We start from the raw sequence: 21,786 nt of genomic DNA on the forward strand, positions 1-21,786 counted from the left end.
TGTTTATTACAAAAATTTATTGTGCCTATATATATAACTAAAAACTGTATTCTACATTCTTACAGACTCTTAAGACTGTGTGTGAATTCGGATGCAAGTTAAAAATATATATGTATATATAGTAGAGCAGTTACCAAATAAGGGAATAGTTTATCAAAAAATTTGAATCTAGAATTTCGTATTTAAATGAGATATCTCAATAGAGTAAAAATAAATATATATAAGAGACATTATTTTAACGTCCCATAAACAGACAGACCATCGTTATGTACATACATATATATTTATATGATCGGCGATTATTTGAATATATGTGAAATGGAAAACTATGAAGCCCTTTAGCTAAAAAAGTACAAAATTTGTACACAATTTGTCGATCTTACAATTTATTACTTTACTTTAACTACAGATGGAGTGACTTAGTACTGGTAGCCGTCTGGTTGATAGGGTCTGGCAAATGGGGTCGGTGCAAACGGTACAGGAGGTGGACGCCAATTCGTTGGCGGTGGACGTGGCGGCGGCGCAGGCATGCCAGGTGGAGCCCAAGCATTTGGCTGCATCATGCGTGGCGGCGGCGGTATGCCCATGGCCGGTGGCAATGGTGGCTGTCCACCGGCCATCGGCGGCAGCGGAGGAGGTGGTATTGTCGCTGGAAATGGTGACGGCTGCGGCACAGGTGGCGGTGGCGCTATCATATTCATATTATTGGATGATACAGGCACCACTGGCGGCGGCGGGGGCATCATTGGTGGTGGCATCATTTGTCCAGGCATCACCGGCATCATATTCTGTACGGGAGCATCTGCGAACAGTTGATGCGGACGATCCGCATGAGCTGACGGATTTTGGGCAGCCAACAGTCGCTCGGCTGCCGATCCATGCCTCTCACCCTTGTGGTCTTTTTTGAAGGCATATGACACTGAGATGGGACGGTTGCAAAGATATTGACCATTCATGGCATCCATTGCCGCGTCACTAGCTTCAAAGCTGGCGAAATTTATGAAAGCAAATCCCTTGGACTTGCCAGTTTCTGGATCACGCATAAGCTTTGGTGTCTGCAGTATCACTCCAAATGCGGAGAAAGTATCATAAAGCAGTTTCTCATCGACTTCCACGTCTAAGTTGCCAATAAAAATGTTGGCGCCCACATCCAGATTCTTTTGATGGGCCGAAGCTTTATTGACCCTAATGGGTTTGCCATACAGCTTGATCATGTTCATAATCTTGATGGCATAGTCGGCATCTTCTTCGCTGAGAAACTCCACGAAGCCATAACCCTGATGCATTTGTGTGACACGATCTTTGGGCATGTGAACGTTTACTAAAAGATTTTGGCTGTTAGAAAGTTGTTCAAGCATTTGGAGGGGTCATACACGGGTCTTACCTACTGGTCCTGCCTGGACGAACAGCTCCCAGAGCAGAGTCTCTGATACTTTATCATCCAATCCGCCGGCATAAATTGTCGCATCTGCCGGGGAGAAATGTAACCAAGAATAAATATATTTGAGAACCTCTTGTCTGCTATATAAGAACTTCTACTTACCTTGATTACGTTCAGCTATGGGACCTGCGGCCATTTTACAAGGATGTTTATAAACTAATTCAAAATTGTTTTAAAAAATAACACGGCAAACGACCATTAAAAGCAAACAAGGAGCGACCATTAAAATAAGGGGGGAAATAGTGGGTTTTTAGCGTTTAATAGTGCGACCGTACAGCCTTGGAAAGTAATAGGGTTGCCACCATTTTGACAGATTTGTAGTTGGCAGCCCTAAAAACAATTCAGCACGTGGGGTTTAAAAGTGAGACTCAGTACGCAATTTCACAAAAAGTAGTCTACAAAACAAAACAAATAAACACAATAACCGCTAATAATGGAAACCGACAACATCAAACCAGATGCCTTTGTTCCCGAGGTCAAGAAAGCAGTTAAACGCAGTGCGAACCGGGACAATGAAATGCAAGTAGACGGCGACGACAACGGAGCTGCAGCTGAGCTTCTGGTGCCTACCAGTTCTGGAAACTCTGGTCCAAATCGAGCCAAGCGCATACGTAGCGAGATCCGAAAGGTCTCAGTCCCACCACACAGATACTCGTCACTAAAGGAACATTGGATGAAGATCTTCACACCTGTTGTGGAACACATGAAGCTACAGATTCGTTTTAACATGAAGGCCCGCCAGGTGGAGTTGCGGATTGGCCCCGAGACACCGGATATTTCAAATCTGCAGAAGGGCGCCGACTTTGTCAAAGCCTTTTTATGCGGTTTTGAAGTAGACGACGCATTAGCTCTGCTGCGTCTCGAGGACCTATTCATTGAGACTTTTGAAATTAAGGATGTGAAGACATTACGTGGTGACCATCAGTCTCGTGCTATTGGTCGTCTGGCAGGCAAGGGGGGTCGCACAAAATTCACTATTGAGAACGTGACCAAAACCCGCATAGTTCTGGCCGACACCAAGATTCACATACTGGGCAGCTATCAGAATATTCAGTTGGCCCGTCGTGCCATATGTAATCTGATCCTTGGCTCACCGCCCAGCAAGGTATATGGCAATTTGCGATCGGTGGCCACACGCCTCTCTGAGCGCATGTAACGCATGATTATGCTTTGTGATAGATCTGGCAAACGATCCCCACACACAATCTGTGGCTCAGGGTATGGATGCTAGTTGTAGGAGTGTTTTTTTTAATCATATAAATCTAGTGTTAATAAACTTAAAACAATAATAATAATACACCTATTTACAATTGAAAATCCTGCCGACAAGTGATTTAATTGGGTGCACAAAAACTTGTGTAGTCTTTCTTTAAAACTTCCATGTTTTTAGGATTACATCCATTCCGTGCCAGGGTTTTATTGCAAATCTGGAACGATCCTCGAGAATAACGTGTTGAATTGTTTTATGATTGAATTATTTAATTTTAGTTAACATTCGTAATAAATAAATACAACATAGTGATACATATTTAATAGGTACATTTTATACATTATAGACACACATATAGGACAAAGACGAGGGGTGTTTATTTTAAAGCTTTGTGATGATCAAGAGCAACAGCATTATAAAGGTAACTGCAGCCAGAACCAAAATGATGCACATTTTGCGATTCTTGCGCTGATACATTTCGGCCTTGTGTAGCTGACGTAGTCCCTCGGATACACGAGTCTGTGTCTGTTCCACATTGTAATCGATTCGATCAAGAACCGTGCCCTGTTCTTGTACCATATGACCCAGATCCTTAAAGATGTCATTTAGATCGTAAATAGATTTCACTATTTTAGTAACCTCTTCCTCGCGATGTTGGGCTTGCTTTGTGTTTTCCTCTTCAAAGAGCAGCAATTGCTGTTGGGTAAGACGATTCGCAATCGGCTTTTTAAAGTGATCATCAATATCTTGGTCGTTTTCCTCCTCGAATAGATATGCATTGGTTTTGGACCCACTCGCCGCATCCATGCCATCCAAAGGCTGTAGGAAATTGTCAAAGGAATCGACGAAATTCGTATCGCCACCCTCAAATCCACCTAGTTCCACATTCGTGAATTCGCCATTGTCGAAATATTTTTGGGAACGCTCCTCCCGCGAGTTGAGCTGCACCAGATAAGCGTTCTGACTGCTACGAAACTTAAAGGTTAGTTCTTGAAGCTGCAGTAGGGCACATTGAACCGCATTTGCAGTCAATCGCTGTTCCGTTTTGGTTCCCACTCCCAGGCTAGAGCGCACACATTGTATATGCCTGTGGGTGGAGGTAATCAGCTTGGAAACCATTTGACTAAGCACTTCAATGTCGCACTCATCGTCCTGCTGGTCATCAAAGGTGGGTCGCAGCAAATGTCTAGCATGCAGGGAACCCAACTCATCCAGCTTTGGTTTGATTCTGTGGATAGAAAACCATAAATATTATATACACACGACAATCACTTAAGGCGCAACTTACTTGGACATGGTATATTGAGCCTCCTCAAATCTGTCCAGCCAAATTGGAGGGGATGCATAGTCATCCTGCATTTCTAGGCCCTCTTCGGCCTCACGCACGGTATGTTTCAAAAGGCGCTCAGCATCGCTACCACGCTGCAAAACATCAATTAGTTTGCCATATGCTTAGTTTAAAAGGCTTATAAATATCTACATGTCTACTTGTTACTCACTCTATCATCATAATGATTTCGATTTTTGCTCGCATTGTTGCGCATTATGACAAACACCTCGGTTAAGTTACGTGACGTCATAGTGCCTGATTAGCTGCTATCAATGTATATTGCAATGAATTAAACGCATTCCTTCATGAGCCTCTTCTGGACTTTGTTAGTTTTGGGGATTGTTGCAATTTTCCTGGCGAATGTTTACTGTTGGTGTTAGTGTTGGAAAACGAGTTATTACGATTTTTCCCAACACTAGACAATTTCGATAGTTCTTTCGTGTAGACTGAACAGATGGGAGAACTCCCATCTCTAATTCAAACGCATCCAAAAGTATTGTTTATATTTTGATTTTGTTTAAGCAAATTTTAAAAAACAAACGACTTAACTGAATTCTGATAATGTCGGAAACAGAGCCCACAGGTAAACATTCCCCATTGACCAAGATATTCGAAATTAAAACTGTCTCCATTACAGTTAAACGCGTTAAACTCGAACAGAAGCCGGCAAAGACGAAGCTGAAACTTTTGGACGATGATGTTGATGGTAAAGTGCACAATCTATAAGACATCTCGCTTTTCCTATAATCTTTGGAATCTTTATATAGAGACACCTTCCGCTTTCAATCCCAAGTACAGGGTTTGTCCTTACCTTGACACCATTAATCGGAATTTGCTGGACTTTGATTTTGAGAAACTCTGCTCTATATCGCTGACTCGTATAAACGTTTATGCCTGTCTGGTCTGTGGCAAATATTTCCAGGGACGCGGTAACAATACCCATGCCTATACGCATTCTGTCGGCGAAGCCCATCATGTGTTCCTCAATCTGCATACGCTGCGCTTCTATTGTTTGCCGGATAACTATGAGATCATAGACTCCTCATTGGATGACATTAAGTATGTACTGAATCCCACGTTCACCAAACAGGATATTGCAAATTTGGATCGCATCCGGCCCAAGCATTCACGTACTGTGGACGGAGTGCTCTATTTGCCTGGTGTCGTGGGTTTAAATAACATAAAGGCAAACGACTATTGTAATGTCGTGCTCCATGCCTTGTCCCATGTGGGTCCCTTAAGAGACTACTTCTTGCGTGAGCACAATTATGCTCATATCAAACGGCCGCCAGGCGATTCCATGTTCACACTGGTCCAACGGTTTGGCGAATTGATGCGTAAAATGTGGAATCCTCGTAATTTCAAGTCCCACGTCTCGCCGCACGAAATGTTACAGGCTGTCGTTCTATGGTCGAGTAAACGTTTCCAAATCACCGAACAAGGCGATCCCATAGACTTCCTTTCCTGGTTCCTTAACACCCTTCATCGTGCTATGAAAGGTAATAAGCAGCCAAATTCCTCAATTTTGTACAAGATCTTTTTGGGTGAAATGCAAATTTATTCACGAAAAATTCCGCCCGTCGAATTGGATGATACGGCCAAGCAACAGCTATTGGCCACTGATGAGTATCAGGATAAAGTAGAGCAAACAAATTTCATTTATCTAACCTGCGATTTGCCGCCACCGCCATTATTCACCGATGAATTCCGTGAGAACATCATTCCACAGGTGAATCTTTATCAATTGCTTGGCAAATTCAATGGCAGCGCCGAAAAGGAGTATAAAACCTACAAGGATAACTTTATGAAACGTTTTGAGATCACACGATTACCTCAATTCATAATATTATATATCAAAAGATTCACAAAAAACACTTTCTTTCTGGAAAAGAATCCCACAATTGTTAATTTTCCCATTAAGTGAGTATAAGCATTCCCAAACGGATTGACATTCTGATTGAAACTAATGCGCTTTCCATTTCTATTGCAGAAACGTTGACTTTGGAGACATTCTGGGAATGCGGCAGCGTGACAAAAACGTTAAAAACACCAAATACAATCTAGTGGCGAATATTGTGCACGATGGTGATCCCAAAAAGGGCACCTATCGTGCCCACATACTGCACAAGGCGAATGGTCAGTGGTATGAAATGCAGGATCTGCACGTAACGGAAATTTTACCACAAATGATAACCCTAACTGAATCCTATATACAAATTTATGAGCGCAGCGACGAACCCTAGAATAAGAAAAAATTTTAATGTTTTTAAGTAATTTGATAAACCATTAACAATAAACATTTCTTGATTTGGCAAGATTCGAGCGCATGCGTTGGCTTTCAAAAGAAATAAGTGCGCATGACACACTTCCTTTTGCAGCAAAGCATGAAACGAAAATCGAAAAAATCAATGTCCAGTTGTGGCCAGTTGACTGACCAGTCGAGAGCGATGTCGGAATTAAACAGCTACCAAGAGGAGTGCCAGCGTGCCGAACTTTTGGGCATAGCACCACCAGACCAAGCGGAGTTTGAACGTAATCGTAAGGCTCGTTTGGAGCAGGAACTGGCGGAACAGGAGGCAGCTGAAGCAGTTGTATGTGTGCATCGTTTGTACCTCCACTGGGAGGAAATTGATTATGCCACCTCGTGTGACTCTTCATTTGGTGATTCCTTATTTCTTTTAGCTGATTGAGCAACAGGACGAATCATTGGGCAATGTTGGTGGCAAGCTTGGTGAATTGAATAGCATCTTGTCCAGTACGCAGCAGAAGCTAAATCGATTCAAACAGACAGCTTGTGGCAGTTTGAGTAACATATTTGCACGTACGAATTTAGGGTCAGTGGACGTACCCCAAAGCACTGGAGACTCCACAAATGCTAGCAAGGAACCAGAGCCTGTCCAAGAGCAGCCACAACCGCAGCAGCCATCCCAAACGCGACCACTGACCAGGGAGGAGATTCAAGCAGCCAAGGCGGCCAAAGAAAAACGCATGGACTCCCAGCTAGATAAACTGGACTCTTTGATCAATAAGGCGGATAATGCCCATATTGCAATGGGCGAACAAACAAAACAAATGAGACGCATGGCAAAGTGAAAATTTGCTTAGTTTATGCATTTATTTATTATCTATCAATCAAATCTCTTGTTTCTATCGACCTTATAACTAAGCAGTCGAGATTTCCATTTTTCCGAAGCGGCCTTCAGTCACATTTATCGAGTCTTTTCAATTTAATTCCATTTTCTTATATTATTAGAGACAAAGGATGGATTTAATAGAATGTTAGTTAGTGTTTGTTTTACAAATTATTAGATAATTAAGTACTGAATCGAGTTGGAATTTGACAATCCAAAAAAAAAGTTACCTTATAATCTGTTTATGTTCTGTTTTTTTGAATTCAACTAATCCTAATTTTCAATTTCTAGTAATAGTAACAAAAAAAATTATTTTCTTTGGTTTAATAAAAAAAAAAGAAGAAATTCCCATCGTCATTAAATCTAAAAATTACATTTAATACAAAGGCCACTTTTAAGTTATTCATTTTTTTTAAAACATTCCAAATTAAATGTTTTTTGTTGTGTTTTTGATTAATGTTGAAATAATAATGTTAAATTTATATACTTTGAAATTGTTTCAAGTAGTAAACAACAAAGAGTGGTGCATAGTGTACATATATCTAAACGTACTTCAAGTTTAGCTGATTTAAATCAGATATATATATATATATATATACACCTATATGTAAATATATAAACTCAGTTAACCCTTTCAATCCAAGCGGCTCTAAGGAGGAAGCTTAAACAGAATGTGAACATTTTTGTTTTAGAACATAAACTTAGTTTTTGCCTTTCGAGAGCATTCCAGTTAAATACAAGATTAAAGTGCTTAGAATCAAAATCTTTGAATTACTATTACTCAAACTTACATTCTAATAAATACTTGTTGCAAACAAAAAAGTGTTGAATATTTACAGATAAACATAGAAACCTATAGATACATATTACATTGTATGTATTCCTAATTAGAATCGGAGACCGGTGGTGATGGCGGACGACGGGTCTGTGGTAGCATCTTGATGGGCACAGGAACAGTAGAAGCAGCAGCAACAGAATAATTGGGTCCATTATCCGAATCCGAGTGCTCATCATCGCTCTCCTGACTAGCATGACCGGCATCTGTCTCATACTCCACGTGTAAGCTGGTTTTTTGCTTTTGCTTTTGTTGCTGCTGCTGTTCTTGTAATTTTTTCTTGTATTCCAGCATTTTCTTCTCGTCCTCAGTGCCAACGTCGTTCTGGTAAAAGAAGTAACTAAGCACTAATTTCTCTTCGGCCGTGTTAAAGCGCCAAGCATAGGGTACAAGCTGCGAATTTGTGGTCAATTGAGTATGCAACTCTTGAAACATTCTCGGCGAGATCTCCATTTGTGGTAGACTATGGTCGGATTGCCAGGGCTTTGGAACAGATTCTGGTATCTGTTGATCATGTCTATTAATGCCAAAGTACATTTTGCAAGCGAAGAAGCATTGCAAATCCGGATTGTTCGGCTGGATGCGACGCAAAACGCGCAGTTGAGAATCCACTATATGAATGAGAATGGACTGCTGCTGACGATTGGGTAAAGTGGTAAACAATAGAGCTCGATTTTTGGTTGGGCAAAGTGGAGACAAAGATTGTGGCCATAAGGTATGCAAAAGCCGCTTCATCACTTGTGTCACCGATGGGTGCTGGAAGAGATGGCGTTTTTGGGTGATGTCCAATGAGGTAGGCAAATAACGCACAGCATCAGCCCATAATTTGGCGGCTTTGTCATTGAGCACCGTATTGCCCACTAAGCCAAGGCAACGTTGACAGTACAATTGACCACCACGATTCATGACGCCCTTTATCTTAAAGATGTTGACTACAATAAAATTCAGACCGTAGAACAAATCCCGCTCAGGAGGCACTAACACGTCTTGATGACTTTCGGCTGCCGATCCGTGATTGTGGCAAAAGAAATCACTTGGATCGACTATGCAACTGGGAAACTCGCGCAAGCGCTTATACACGGTTGATTCGGCCAATTCGTTGCCACAATTGTGGCATATCAATGAGAACTCCTCATTTTCGCGACATGCCATCACCAGCGGCTGCATATCCACTTGTACCGTGTTCTGTTCCAAGGCATCCATATCAATTTTGGTATAGTTAAATCGGAAAGTCAAATGATTCCCACTAACGGTGAATATTGAAATGCCTTGTATATCCATTCCAAAGCAATTGTATCGTATGACTAGATTGTTTTCGTCATCGTCTTCCATTATGTGGACATTGTGCTCCTTGAGAATGATGCGGGTTTTCCTGCCATCTTCCCTTAGTTGACGGTTGAACTGTAGGTACGCATTGCCACAGCGTAGGTTTGGACGCAGCTCAATGCAGAGGTCGGTTAGAGGCATTGTAATGCCAACGCCAATGTATTAATTACAGAGCAGCTTAAGGAAATTAACAATAATGAATTGTTCACCGAAACACAGAGAGCAATAGTGTTGAGCAATTGTAAACTTCTATCCCGCTTCCAGTAAGCGATAGGTTTGCTCCGATAATATAGATAACATTGCTCCGATAATGTCGACTACGATAGATTTACGATAATGTTTCTCCGATAATGTCGACTACGATAATTTTGCTCCGATAACGATAGCCTTGCTCCGATAATGTCAGTGAAACTGTTAAACAAAGAGCGAGAGAGAGAGAACGTGTTTCAAAATCAAATGAAATCGTAAGCTCTAATTAACATCGATAAAACAACAACAATATAGTGCTGAGTGAATTTTTACAATAATAACAAAACAAAAGATAACAAACATCTAAATAGTGAAAAAAGCCTACATGAACGCATTATAATAAATAGGTTTTTCAACGTTTTCTTTAAACGCATTTCGTGCACAAACACACACACACATAGACACAGACACACACGCAACGCGCATATACACAAAGAAAGAAGGCAGCAAAACGAAGGCAGTGAAAATTGACAAGCTTGTTGTTGTTGTATGTGTTTGAGTGTGAGAGAGGCCCTAGAGAGAAAGAAAGATAGAGGGAAAGAGAGAGTGAATAAGTGAGAGAGAACGCGCAGGCCAGCAGGATAAAACAAACGAAGATGAGCCATAGCATACAAGTGAAAAAATAATTAAAGGTTGCCCTGGCCTGGGGAGTAGAGAGGTGACCAGCTGCAGCAGCCAGGCAGAAAACGGCAACAACACCAACACCAACACTAGCACCAGCAGCAGCAGCAGCTACTGCTCCCCCGTCTCTCGCTCTCTCTCTCTCGTTCGTTATTTTTGGCAGTTGTCTAGCGTCTCTCTTTCTCTGTCTCCCACACTGTTAATTTTTTTTTGTGTTTCCCCCTCTTCATCCATCACTCGCTGTCCCCCGCTTAACAGCTTCTATTTCTGTGGGGGGTACGGAAAATTCACATGCAACAACAACGACGACTACAAACAATAGCAGCAGCAGCAGCAGTGTCGTCGCAGTCGACATCAACGCCGGCAGCGGCAGCAGCAGCAGCAGCATAAGCGAAGCAGGCGACGATTTCATATTACTTGTATATAAAATAGTTTTTTTTTGTAATAAATTAAAAACATCAAAGCGAAGCACTAAGCTAGACCTAAAGAAATAAAAGTAATTTAATTTAAAAAATCTACGAAAACGCTAAGCAAAATTCGCCTTTTACACGATTTTGAGCGTTTGCCCCGAACCCTTCTCCCACAAAGCACGTACGAAATTTCATCCATCCACAAAAAGATAAAAGAGACGGCGACAAAAACAAAAACAAAAGGAACCAAATAAAAATAAAAGAAATAAGAGTGAAAGACAGGAGTCAAAAGGACGCGGCAAGGGGAAGCCAGGATCGGTGAGTGTGCAACAATAACAACAAATCCCGTAAAAAGAATTAGAAAAGTCGCAGCCTCACACTGGCGAATCGCAACGGAAGCCACAACAACAATAACAGAGGAGGAGGCGGCGATGTAAACGCTGCTCCCGGCCATGGTGTGGCCCGTAACAATAATAACAATAACGCAGGAGGCGGTGAGGCTGCAGGAGGAGCTGGCGGCGGCGGCGGTGCTGGCAACGAATGGAATCCTGAGGAAATAGATCGCTTCAGTTTCGATGATTCCATACGATTTGAGGAGGACTCACTCTGCAGCTGGTCGTCGGAACCAGAATCATTGTGCAACAATTGGCGCGGCTGGAAGAAGCCCTCCAATGCTGCCGGTGGCAGTGCTCTACCTTTAGGCGGCAGCCTCAATTCAGCAATCGGTCTGCCAGGAAATGGATCATTTGGTAATACCACAAACAACACATCCACAGGAACAGTTGGCAATGCAGTCGGCTCATGTGGCACAGCCAGCAATGGTGGGAATGCCGCAAATAACAGTTCATCGACCAATGGAACAAATGGTGAGTCCACAAAATAAGTCATTTCACTTGCTCTCCTTTCTTCTAAGAACCAAATTAGAGATTGGCCGAGAGAGAGCTCTGTCTAAATATCATTGGAGATGTCTAAAATTTTGACTGAACTACATGAATGGGGATAATTTGTCAATAAATGTGTTTCATACTTTGTTTCTCCACTGACATAAATTTCAAAATTGGATTCGGTGTGCCAGTAGTTAATTTAAATATATTTATGGTGCCTGAGTTTTGTTTCCTTTTAACAACAACCAAAAAAAAAAAACTCAAGAAAAAAGAGTGTGACTCTTGACTGTGTTGCTGTTGACCTTTTGCCAATGCGAAATCGCCAAACGAAGGAACAACAATTGCTGCTTGCCCTTTGTTTTTGTGTTTTTTGCCTGACAGGCCTCGACGTCATTGTCCTCCTTCTCCTTCTTGTTGTCTGTTTTATCGCTAAAGTCGAAATCACGACTTCATGGTTGGAGCTACACATACAATTTAGGTTTTTTTTTTGTCTTGTGTCTTTTTGTGGCTTATTACGTCTGTCTGTATGTGTATACACACACACACACACACACACACAGACGTACATTATTTTTGTTGTTGGTTGGTTGGTTGTGATCCTTGTGCGCCGTCGCAGCATTATCAACATGTAATCTCTGCGACTGCGCTGCCAGCATCAGCATCAGCTCTTCTACATTCACAAGGAGTCAGTCGGTGCTGTCGAAAGGGTCTTCTTCTCGTCTTCTCCTTTGGTCCGTTGGTGGGTTAGTTGTAATGCAAGCAATGCCAGCTGCATTTTCATGCTTTAAAAGCGACATAATAACCGCAAAAGAAGGAACACAAAAACAACGCAATAACAAGAAAAGAAGAGGAAAAAATAAACTGACGACGTTGCATCGTTCGTTGTGTTCGTCTATGTGGATTGCTTATTGTTTATGTTGGTTGTAGTTCGTTTTGTGTCAAAGAACCTTTTCAAGGATACTAGCAGCAGCACACCCAGCACCTGCCTAGCTACTTGTTTGATGGTGGTGGGGTTGAATAGTGGCGCGGAGAACAGGGAGGGTGGAATATACAACAACAAAACCAGCCATGTAATGAAATGAGAAAGGGAAAAGCACGAACGATAATATTCCCTTTCCGATTTGCAAAGGAATCAATGAGTATCCAAGAGCAAGGCCAACTTTTAACACTCTAGTGTTCTTCTATCAAAGGGGGTAGGGGTTAAAGGAGGGGGTCACAGTGCATTTTGGCTTATCAACGCCAGTCGCCGCCCGACCATGTTGACCTAACTCGTTCGTCAGTGCAATTAAAAAAAATCCGTTCAACTGTTCCGCAAAATCATTCATTCAAACACCACCTTCCCATTGATAGGGTGATTCACCACCACCAGCCCGCCCCGATGGAGGTGAACAAGGCAATTGTATTGAGCTAGGCCACTTACGTGCCAATCGTAAATGGCTTAAAATGAGGGTATTTAACGTAAATTGTAATATTTCGACACTGTGTAGAGATGGTGTTAGGTACTATAATTATATTCATATGCTTCAAAACGCATTTGCTTTGGTTACAATCAAAACATAATTTAGAACTCTGAATTAATATCTAGGTCAATGCAAAGTTAAATCTTCATTAGTTTGTCTGTCAAACTTGAAATAGCCAAAAAAAAAAAAAAAAAGAGCAAAAAATGTACTTTCCCATACCGGGAATCGAACCCGGGCCTTCTGGGTGAAAGCCAGATATCCTAGCCACTAGACCATATGGGATACTTGGCAATATGGACTCAAGTGCTCAATGCCATTTGTTCTTCATTCATAAACAACCTATGTATATGTACATATGTAAGTCATATGTACCTACATATATGTTAAATGTTACATGACGAAGGCTAACAAGGTTCCATTTAATCAATGCCTCATCCTCACCCATCACTTTTCGTGCTATCTAATCATTTAATATGAATGTTTGTGAAAATTAAAGAAAGGTTTTCTTTATCCTAAGATATTTGTGTTCTATGCTGATTTTCCCTACTCCTTCGAGTGGGCGAACTTGGCTGGTTTGTAGTTTTGGCTCTTTGTTTCGCTTCAAGTAGACGTTATCGACCTTTAAATGCGGGCCATTGTTTGTTGAAAAGTTCGCTACCTTCGCACACCCTTGGCCCACACTCTCTTAATTTTCATCTGTCACCGTTTGTTTATTTGAATGTCAATTTGTGTAAAACTCGTGTTTATCTACAAGTCAATTGAAGTAAGCTTTCTCACCCACACCCCCTTACCACTGGCCGCCTTTTATTCATACTGTCTGCCCTCTAGACTTGACTTTGGCAGAATTTTTCAATGTTCGTCACATTTTCTTTTACTTTAAATGAAATATGAAAATCAATTTTTTAAGAGAAAAGAGTTTATGGATTCAAAAGTCATCAATCGAAATCGATTGAACAACGAACGTCTAGTAGGCCGAGTTATTTAGTTTAGATATAGTAGTTTATTTTGAACGTCAGATATACTTATGTATATTAATAAATCTTAACTTTTGCTTTGCCCAAATGCCTTGTTTTTCAGAAGTCTTTACGTTGGCTGAACTATCGGCACGATGTGTTGCCTCTTATATACCATTCGAGCTAGTGGAACATGTCTATCCGCCAGTGCCGGAGCAATTACAATTGCGCATAGCGTTTTGGAGTTTTCCCGATAATGAAGAAGATATTCGCTTATACTCCTGCCTGGCAAATAGTTCAGCCGATGAGTTCAAATGTGGCGATCAGTTGTTTCGCATGCGAGCTGTAAAGGATCCCCTGCAAATTGGTAAGTTCTTTTTCATCCCAACGCACATGTGCGTCATTTCATGCATTTCATTCATATGTATTTTTCTATTCTATTCAAGGCTTTCATCTTTCTGCCACCGTTGTTAATCAACAGCCTGGCTCCTATTTTAATGTGGCAGTCACTTTTGATCGTCGTCGCATTTCGTCCTGCAATTGCACGTGTGCTTCGACAGCTTATTGGTGCTCCCATGTGGTGGCAGTTTGTCTTCATCGCATACATTGTGTAAGTAGTAGGCAATAACTAATAAATAGTTAACATTGCAATACAATTTCTTTTGTTTGCCATAGCCCCAAGAGGTCTGTTTGCGTGCCCCGGTCTCGGAATCATTGACACGCCTACAACGTGATCAATTGCAAAAGTTTGCCCAATATCTTATTAGCGAGTTGCCACAACAGATTCTACCAACTGCCCAGAGATTGCTGGATGAGCTTTTAAGTGCCCAGCCAACGGCTATAAATACGGTTTGCGGTGCACCAGATCCTACAGCTGGTGCTTCAATCAATGATCAAACAAGCTGGTATTTGGATGAGAAAACTCTGCATAATAATATCAAAAGGATTTTAATCAAATTTTGTATGCCAGCGCCAATTGTGTTTAGGTAAGAGATACCTTTATACTAATGAGGAGTTCCATTTTCCTAACTATTTCCCTTTCTTTCTCCCTCCATAGTGATGTAAACTATCTGACAAATTCAGCTCCACCCGCTGCCGCCGAATGGAGCTCATTGTTGCGTCCTTTGCGTGGACGCGAACCGGAGGGCATGTGGAATTTGCTTTCAATAGTTCGAGAAATGTATAGACGATGCGATAGAAATGCTGTACGCTTGCTTGAGATCATAACCGAGCAGTGCATGGCCTGCGACCAAATACTGATTTGGTGGTTCCAAACGAAATTGGCATTGATGATGGGCTCACATGGACATAGCGGTGGCAAGCATTCGAATACGCATTCGAACTCAACTGCTTTGCAGCATGCGTGCAGTTCGCTATGCGATGAGATTGTTGCTCTATGGCGCTTGGCTGCCTTGAATCCAGGACTGGCCCCAGACGAACGTGACATGTTACATGCCCAATTTACAGCCTGGCATCTGAAGATACTCGACCGGGTGGTAAAGAGTCGCATGATGCCATCCTCGTATACTAGCAAGCATCAGCAGAATTCACGCTCCGAGACCGAACTGTTTATTGGCTTTAAGCCAGCAATTGAGGCTTGCTATTTGGATTGGGAGGATTACCCGATAGCTGGCGTCACCCATACACATGACACGAATCCCATATACTATTCACCCTTCACATGTTTCAAGCACACTGATGCCAAGGGCGGTGAGGCGGCTGCCCCTTCGGGTCAACTGAATGCCACACAAGCCCTGATGAACAACAATAAGCACTACAATTACTTTAGTGCGTCGAATGATCATGGACTGCATGCTGTCCATGGTGCATTTAAGCGATCCTATCGCGATAGATTCTATGCAAGCGCAGCGGAATTGTATGGAGTTCATGGAGTACCGCCGAATGGAGTAGGTGGAGGTGGTTCTGGTGGTGGTGGCGGAGGCGGAGGTGGTGGAGGAGTTGGCGGAGGACAAGGCACCAATGTAGCGAGCTCTTCGGGTCGTCAATTTTCCTCAAATTTGAGTGGCGGCAATGGAGTGATTGCTGGAGCAGCAGGTGGAGCCGTTCGAGGAGGAGGAAGCGGCGACAGTGTGGTGAATGGTGTAAAACAACCCATGCATCAGGCTAGCACTTCAACGAATTCGACAGCAATGGGCATTCCAGGAGTATCATCATCATCGGTGGTTACGCCTAAAACAGTTGGAAGCGGCGTGGAAGTGCCTGGCACTGGGGGAGATGGCAATCGATCTAGTGCCAGCAGTGAAGGCTTCTGTGAAAATGATGACTTCGGTGGCGATACGAGTAGCAGCCATAACTATTGCGCTGCTCCAGCCCAGGCTGTGCCTGGCCAGAAATCTTTAACAGAATCCGATTCTCAAAGCAGTTTCGATGCTGTCTCACAGCAGAGCAAGGATGACTCAGCCGGCGTTCGCGTCGGTGTGGTTTCAACTGTGGAGCCAGGCTGCTCCACATCGGACACATCATCGGCCTCGTCGGCATCCTCATCGGCATCCACAGCTTCGGGTAGCTCAAACAGTTCTACTTCATCCATGCTAATCACGCCAGATGCTCCCAGCGGCGGCGGAGTTGGAGGCGGAGTACGCGTAGTGAGTGGTGGAAGCGATAGTGTTGAATTGTCCGCCACTCAACAACAGCCGCCTGGACGAAGACTAAGCAAAGACGAATCATTTAGCAGTAGTGATGAATTCGCCCAAGTTGGTGGTGGAGGAGTGGCAGGAGAAAATGTAGGAGCCACAGCAGGAGGTGCTGGCGGCAGTGGTGGTGTTGGTGTTGGTGGTAACGGCGGTGGAGATTTGACACCAGTGCCAAGTACCTCGGCTGCGGCTCGAGCAGCCTTGGCAACCAGCAGTAGTAGCTCAATACCTTTATCGACAGCAGCAGATCATGGTCATGGAACATCTGGAGGAGGAGTGCTAATGGCAACAGCATCATCAGCAACGACAGCCCACAAGACACAGCCAATAGAGATACCCAGTTCATCATCATCCGCCACACTGGCAGCAGCACGAGCTTTGGCCGCTGCTGTTGCCGTGGCGAGTGATAAACCGCATATATTTTCGAATGTTCGACCCACAGAGGATGCTTGGGATATACTTCTGGCACGAGCCGAGGGCTTGCATGCTCATGGCCACGGGCAGGAGGCATCGATTTTGGCTGTACGGCTGGCCGAGCAGATGCTGGCCAATCCACCCAATTTGTTACTTGAGCTGCCCCCCGCACCCAAGCGTAAGGGAAAGAAACAGAATGTGAATCCCATATCACATCAATTGACCGTGGTGGCATCATCCACTCTCTCCAAGTGCGCATTCCTTTGCACTGTGCTCTCCGAGAATTCCGAACATTATCACATTGGCTTCAGGATTTGTCTATTTGCATTGGAAATGCCGCGTCCACCGGCAAGCACAAAGCCGCTGGAAGTTAAACTGGCCAATCAGGAGGCGGATATTTTGGCTCTGCTAAAGCGTCTGCCCTTATGTGCTGCTGAGTTGCAAGTAATACGGGAGAGGGCCGAACAGCTGCGCAGTGGGACATTCAAGACACGCGGCGAGGCATTGTTGCCCATTAATCTGGCTACGTTCATCTTTGATGCATTGGTCACACTCAGTCCAGGACACACCAACGGCACGGTATCGAGTTCAAGTTCAGCCTCTGGCTCCGGCTCCGGCTCTGGTTCCGGTTCGGGCTCGGGTGGCTCTAGCTCTAGCAAGACTTTGATTATTGTTTCGTCGGGATCTCGAGGTCTTTTGAATGTCTATAAGCAGCACAGCGATGAGAATTTGGGCTTTGAAGCTGCTGTCGCAGCCCTCGGACTGAAGGCGAACGTATCAGAGGCAGAGCATCCGTTACTCTGTGAGGGTACTCGGCGTCAGCGTGGAGATTTGGCCCTGACATTGCTATACCATTACAAGGACGAGCCGCGCAAGATAGCAAAGATCATGGAAAAGCTATTAGATCGGGATATACATACTCTATTGAAGTCGCCTCTGCTGCCGGCATATTACTCAAGTAATCCGCCAGTGCGAACACCAAGCAATCAGCCCACACGCAGGGATCATGATCACGAATACGGCTGCGGTAGCAGCGGAGGAGGCAACGGCGGCAATGGATGTGGCGGTGGGGCCGGTCCTGGTCCTTCGAATCTCTGTGAATTGCTACCAGCGGACTATGGCAGTGTCGGTGGCAATAGTCGCCCACATAGCTCGACGAGTGCTGAATTGGAATTGAGCATGTGTGCCCTTAGCATGGCTAGTAATAGTCAGTCTGCCTCGCAGGCGGCCATGTGCCAACAACAACAACAACAACAGCAACAACAACCGGGTACGTCATCAGCAACAACAACCACTGCCAGCGCCACAAGTGGCACAAGCACCAGCACCACAACCACCACCAGCAGCAGCGGCGGAGGCGGCGGCAGTCGCAGCAAAGAGAGTCGCTACAAGGGCAAACGTGCCTATCCATCGATACCGAATCAACCATCGGAGGCCAGTGCTCATTTCATGTTCGAACTGGCCAAGAATGTGCTGACCAAGGCCGGTGGCAATAGCTCCACATCGCTGTTCACCCAGGCGAGCACAAGTCAGAATCATCATGGTCCGCATCGTGCGCTCCACATGTGTGCTTTCCAGTTGGGCCTATATGCTCTGGGATTGCACAATTGCGTTAGCCCCAATTGGCTATCACGCACTTACTCGTCGCATGTCTCTTGGATTTTGGGTCAGGCCATGGAGATTGGAGCGCCAGCAATTAGTTTTCTAATCGACACCTGGGAAGCCCATCTGACACCGCCGGAAGCGGCCGGCATGGCGGATCGTGCCTCTCGTGGCTGGGACTCGAATATGGTATATCCAGCTGCGGAATTGGCCCTCTCGGTGTTACCTCATGCAGCTGCCCTAAATCCCAATGAGATTCAGCGTGCCATACTGCAGTGCAAGGAGCAGAGTGATCTGATGTTGGAGCGTGCCTGTCTCACCGTGGAAACGGCAGCCAAAGGCGGCGGTGTCTATCCCGAAGTACTCTTCCAGGTGGCCCACTATTGGTATGAGTTGTACATGCGAAATGCCCCCAATAATTCTGAGCACGATCAGCACGAGGACTCGATGGATCATTCCGCTGTCAGTCTGAGCGCTTTGATTGAGTCGCAGCAGCAGCATGAAATGCAACAGCAGCAGGAGCAATCGCTGGGCATGCCGCAGAATCCGGGTGGCGGACCGGGACCGGGTCAGGGACCTGGAATGCCACCGCCGTCTGTGGTCACATCGGCACCACAACCGGGCGGTTTTCAACCGGGTGTTGGTGTGGGCGTGGCCGCATTAGCGCCCCTTGGCCTGGCCCCCTATGCCCCGTATAGTTTTTGCCAGGGCATTTATGCTCATCACCACAATCTGAGTTATCCGCAACCTGGTCAAATGCAAATGTACATTTCGGCGGGGCCTCCCCCGCCGCCGCCACAAGCCTATGCAGGCTATCCGCAGCAAGCACCACCAGTCCCGCCACAGCAACAACAGCAGCCACAGATGGCACCGCAGCAGCCTGGACTAGCCCCGCCACCGCAGGGCCATCCGCCGCCACCGGCATTCCAGGCGCCGCCACCCAATGCTTTTCAAGCCCTTCCACCGCAAGCTTATCAGGCCTTACAGGCAGCTGGACCACCCGGCCCGCCCATGGGTCCACCAGGTGGCTACTATGGACCACCTCCGCCGCCGGTGCCGCCAAATGGGCCACCAGTGGGTGTCGGAGTCGGTGTCGGCGTCGGCGTTGGTGTCCCATTACGTCAACATCAACATCAGCATCAGCATCCCGTTTATCCGTTCATGCAGCAAGCACCACCGCCTCAGCCACAACAGCAGCAGCCGCCGCCATCGCAGCCTGTGCGTCAACGTCAGCCGCCACATCAATTCACGTGAGTCATCTCTTTGCTTTTCAGTGCTTTTCGAGCGGCCATAACTAACCTCTCTATTATTCTTAGACCCACTCAATTGCGCTATCTGCTAGCCGCCTACAATGTGGGCATGTTGGCCATGGAGACTTTGGCCCGTCGCGTTCACGACGATCGTCCACAGGCGAAATATGCACGTAATCCGCCCTACGGTGAGGACGTGAAATGGTTACTACGCATCAGCAAGAAACTGGGCACACAGTATCTACATCAGTTCTGTATATGCGCGGTTAATTCGATTGTCAGTCCGTTTGTCCTGCATGACGTGGCCATTGAGTCGGCCCATTATCTGGGCAGAAACAACCATCAACTGGTTATGCAGCATTTGCGATCGGCGTTGACGCCATTGGTTCAAAAGTGCCAACAAATGTAAGTTGGGCGAATCCACAAGGAACGTTGTATATACATGATCGATCTAATCTAATTACTTTTGCAGGTACATCCAGTGCATCCATCAGAAGTTGTACCACTTAACACAGGGCGATTATGAAGAGTTTGCTAGCATTGTGGTTGCTGCACGTGCAGCCTTTCAGATCACACCCGAGGGCAGTGCCCAGTTCAAGGATTGGCTTCAATCCATCAAACGGTAAGTGTACAATTGTGAAAGGGAAGGGGGAAGGGGAAAGTAAACGCAATGTAGACATCTAGAGCATAGCATTTTTGGTAGGCATAGAGATTTGCTGCTTAGTAGTATTCCCGCTTAATTATGTATGTATCAACCTACATATTCTTCTGCATTTGGTTTATTTAATAACTTTTGAATACCTATATGAAATCGTCTCAGAATCGGATCATGTCTTTATGTGATTAGTGTCCATAAATATACTCCAACTGTCCTACGGAATACAGCCAATAGAATTCTATTTTTGGCACCTCAAAATTTTTATATACTCAAAGAAAACCTATTGGACATATTTGATGATGATGATTATTAGTAGCCAGCAGCAAGCAAGAATAACAGCAAGAACAATAGCAAGACAACATACGAACAAACCAACAAACAAAACAAGAGGAAAGACACGAATCGAAAAGGGAGAAAACAATAAGCAAAAGCAAAAGCAAAACAAGTAACCAGATGACAGCCAACATGAAGCAAATTAATATTTTGATACACCATTTATCTATATTATTTTCAACAAACAAAAATTGAACAAATTTTACTAATAATAAAAAATAAAAAAAACAAATTAACAAAAAGGAAATGCTAATTAGTTCAACTAAAACAAGAGTGTCAAAACCATTTATGCAACTGGTTTTTTTTTTTCGAGTTTTTTCAAAATTATTCTTTAGTATGCTGAAATATATACTATATATGTATGTATGTTTGATCGGGTTATAACAAAAGCATGTTACATATTTGAGAAGTCAAAAGAAAAGGGACGAATTTCCGCCTTAATGTATATGAATTTTCATCTCTGTCGCAGATCCAAATCATGCAAAAAGGAACTGTGGACGCAAATCAATGCGGCTTTGCAAAGCAATTCCAAATGACAAAGACTTGATTCCTGTAATCTGATGACGATAACGGGTGGTGCAGCATCAGCAGCAACAACAACCACATCTTCATCGTCAACAGCAGCAGCAGTCGCAGCAGCAGCAGCATCAGCAGCAGCATCAACATCCACATCATCATCATCATCATCGTCGGCAGTATCATTGTCATCAGCATCAGCATCGGCTTCGGCGTCATCGTCATCAGTGGCCATCACCATAAGCAGTGAGCAGCAGCCAAAACCCACAATAGCGACGACTCCCAGCAATAGCAGCAGCACTGGCAGTGGCAGTGTCAGTGGAGTTAGCAGGAGCAGCGCTAGCATTGGCGTTGGAGTTGTAAACAATATGACGAATAGCCTGAACATTGGCGGCGTTAGTAATAGCAACAAAAATGCCTCAATTGCCACTAACAACATCAGCATCAGCAACAACAACAACAACAACAGCAGCAACAGTAGCAGCAATGAACCCATAGGCGGGCATCAT

At 44.4% G+C, this 21,786-nt stretch overlaps 7 protein-coding genes and 1 non-coding gene across 8 annotated transcripts; 4 read left to right on the forward strand and 4 right to left on the reverse strand.

Moving 5' to 3' along the window:
- Positions 1-369: 369 nt before the first annotated feature.
- On the reverse strand, positions 370-1,679 carry LOC6641404 (splicing factor 3B subunit 4). The gene is made up of 3 exons (XM_002064367.4): positions 1,544-1,679; positions 1,385-1,468; positions 370-1,321 (listed from the first exon to the last, which is right to left on the reverse strand). The coding sequence occupies exons 1-3, from the start codon at positions 1,575-1,577 to the stop codon at positions 420-422; spliced, it is 1,020 nt and encodes a 339-aa protein (XP_002064403.1). The 5' UTR covers positions 1,578-1,679; the 3' UTR covers positions 370-419.
- A 75-nt stretch (positions 1,680-1,754) lies between these two features.
- On the forward strand, positions 1,755-2,753 carry LOC6641418 (RNA-binding protein pno1). Its single transcript, XM_002064368.4, has one exon. It carries the CDS (start codon positions 1,875-1,877, stop codon positions 2,595-2,597), a length of 723 nt encoding a protein of 240 aa, XP_002064404.1. The 5' UTR covers positions 1,755-1,874; the 3' UTR covers positions 2,598-2,753.
- Positions 2,754-2,963: 210 nt separating this feature from the next.
- Positions 2,964-4,362, reverse strand: LOC6641419 (syntaxin-16). The gene is made up of 3 exons (XM_002064369.4): positions 4,151-4,362; positions 3,940-4,073; positions 2,964-3,879 (listed from the first exon to the last, which is right to left on the reverse strand). Exons 1-3 carry the CDS (start codon positions 4,229-4,231, stop codon positions 3,033-3,035), a joined length of 1,062 nt encoding a protein of 353 aa, XP_002064405.1. The 5' UTR covers positions 4,232-4,362; the 3' UTR covers positions 2,964-3,032.
- A 68-nt stretch (positions 4,363-4,430) lies between these two features.
- Positions 4,431-6,298, forward strand: LOC6641420 (U4/U6.U5 tri-snRNP-associated protein 2). Its single transcript, XM_002064370.4, has 4 exons — positions 4,431-4,564; positions 4,619-4,687; positions 4,749-5,901; positions 5,972-6,298. Exons 1-4 carry the CDS (start codon positions 4,543-4,545, stop codon positions 6,222-6,224), a joined length of 1,497 nt encoding a protein of 498 aa, XP_002064406.2. The 5' UTR covers positions 4,431-4,542; the 3' UTR covers positions 6,225-6,298.
- Positions 6,299-6,385: 87 nt separating this feature from the next.
- Positions 6,386-7,385, forward strand: LOC6641421. Its single transcript, XM_002064371.4, has 2 exons — positions 6,386-6,572; positions 6,664-7,385. The coding sequence occupies exons 1-2, from the start codon at positions 6,390-6,392 to the stop codon at positions 7,072-7,074; spliced, it is 594 nt and encodes a 197-aa protein (XP_002064407.2). The 5' UTR covers positions 6,386-6,389; the 3' UTR covers positions 7,075-7,385.
- A 176-nt stretch (positions 7,386-7,561) lies between these two features.
- Positions 7,562-9,546, reverse strand: LOC6641422. Its single transcript, XM_023175250.2, has one exon. It carries the CDS (start codon positions 9,412-9,414, stop codon positions 7,996-7,998), a length of 1,419 nt encoding a protein of 472 aa, XP_023031018.1. The 5' UTR covers positions 9,415-9,546; the 3' UTR covers positions 7,562-7,995.
- A 572-nt stretch (positions 9,547-10,118) lies between these two features.
- LOC6641184 (zinc finger SWIM domain-containing protein 8 homolog) lies at positions 10,119-20,930 on the forward strand. Its single transcript, XM_047011208.1, has 9 exons — positions 10,119-10,136; positions 10,915-11,419; positions 13,975-14,217; positions 14,297-14,460; positions 14,526-14,836; positions 14,908-19,770; positions 19,837-20,175; positions 20,243-20,392; positions 20,591-20,930. The coding sequence occupies exons 1-9, from the start codon at positions 10,119-10,121 to the stop codon at positions 20,739-20,741; spliced, it is 6,744 nt and encodes a 2,247-aa protein (XP_046867164.1). The 3' UTR covers positions 20,742-20,930.
- On the reverse strand, positions 13,108-13,179 carry Trnae-uuc. The gene has a single exon. It is a non-coding gene; the product is annotated as a tRNA-Glu (tRNA).
- Positions 20,931-21,786: the final 856 nt, after the last annotated feature.

This window comes from Drosophila willistoni, assembly GCF_018902025.1.
Source record: "Drosophila willistoni isolate 14030-0811.24 chromosome XL unlocalized genomic scaffold, UCI_dwil_1.1 Seg141, whole genome shotgun sequence".
NCBI classification, from domain to species: domain Eukaryota; kingdom Metazoa; phylum Arthropoda; class Insecta; order Diptera; family Drosophilidae; genus Drosophila; species Drosophila willistoni.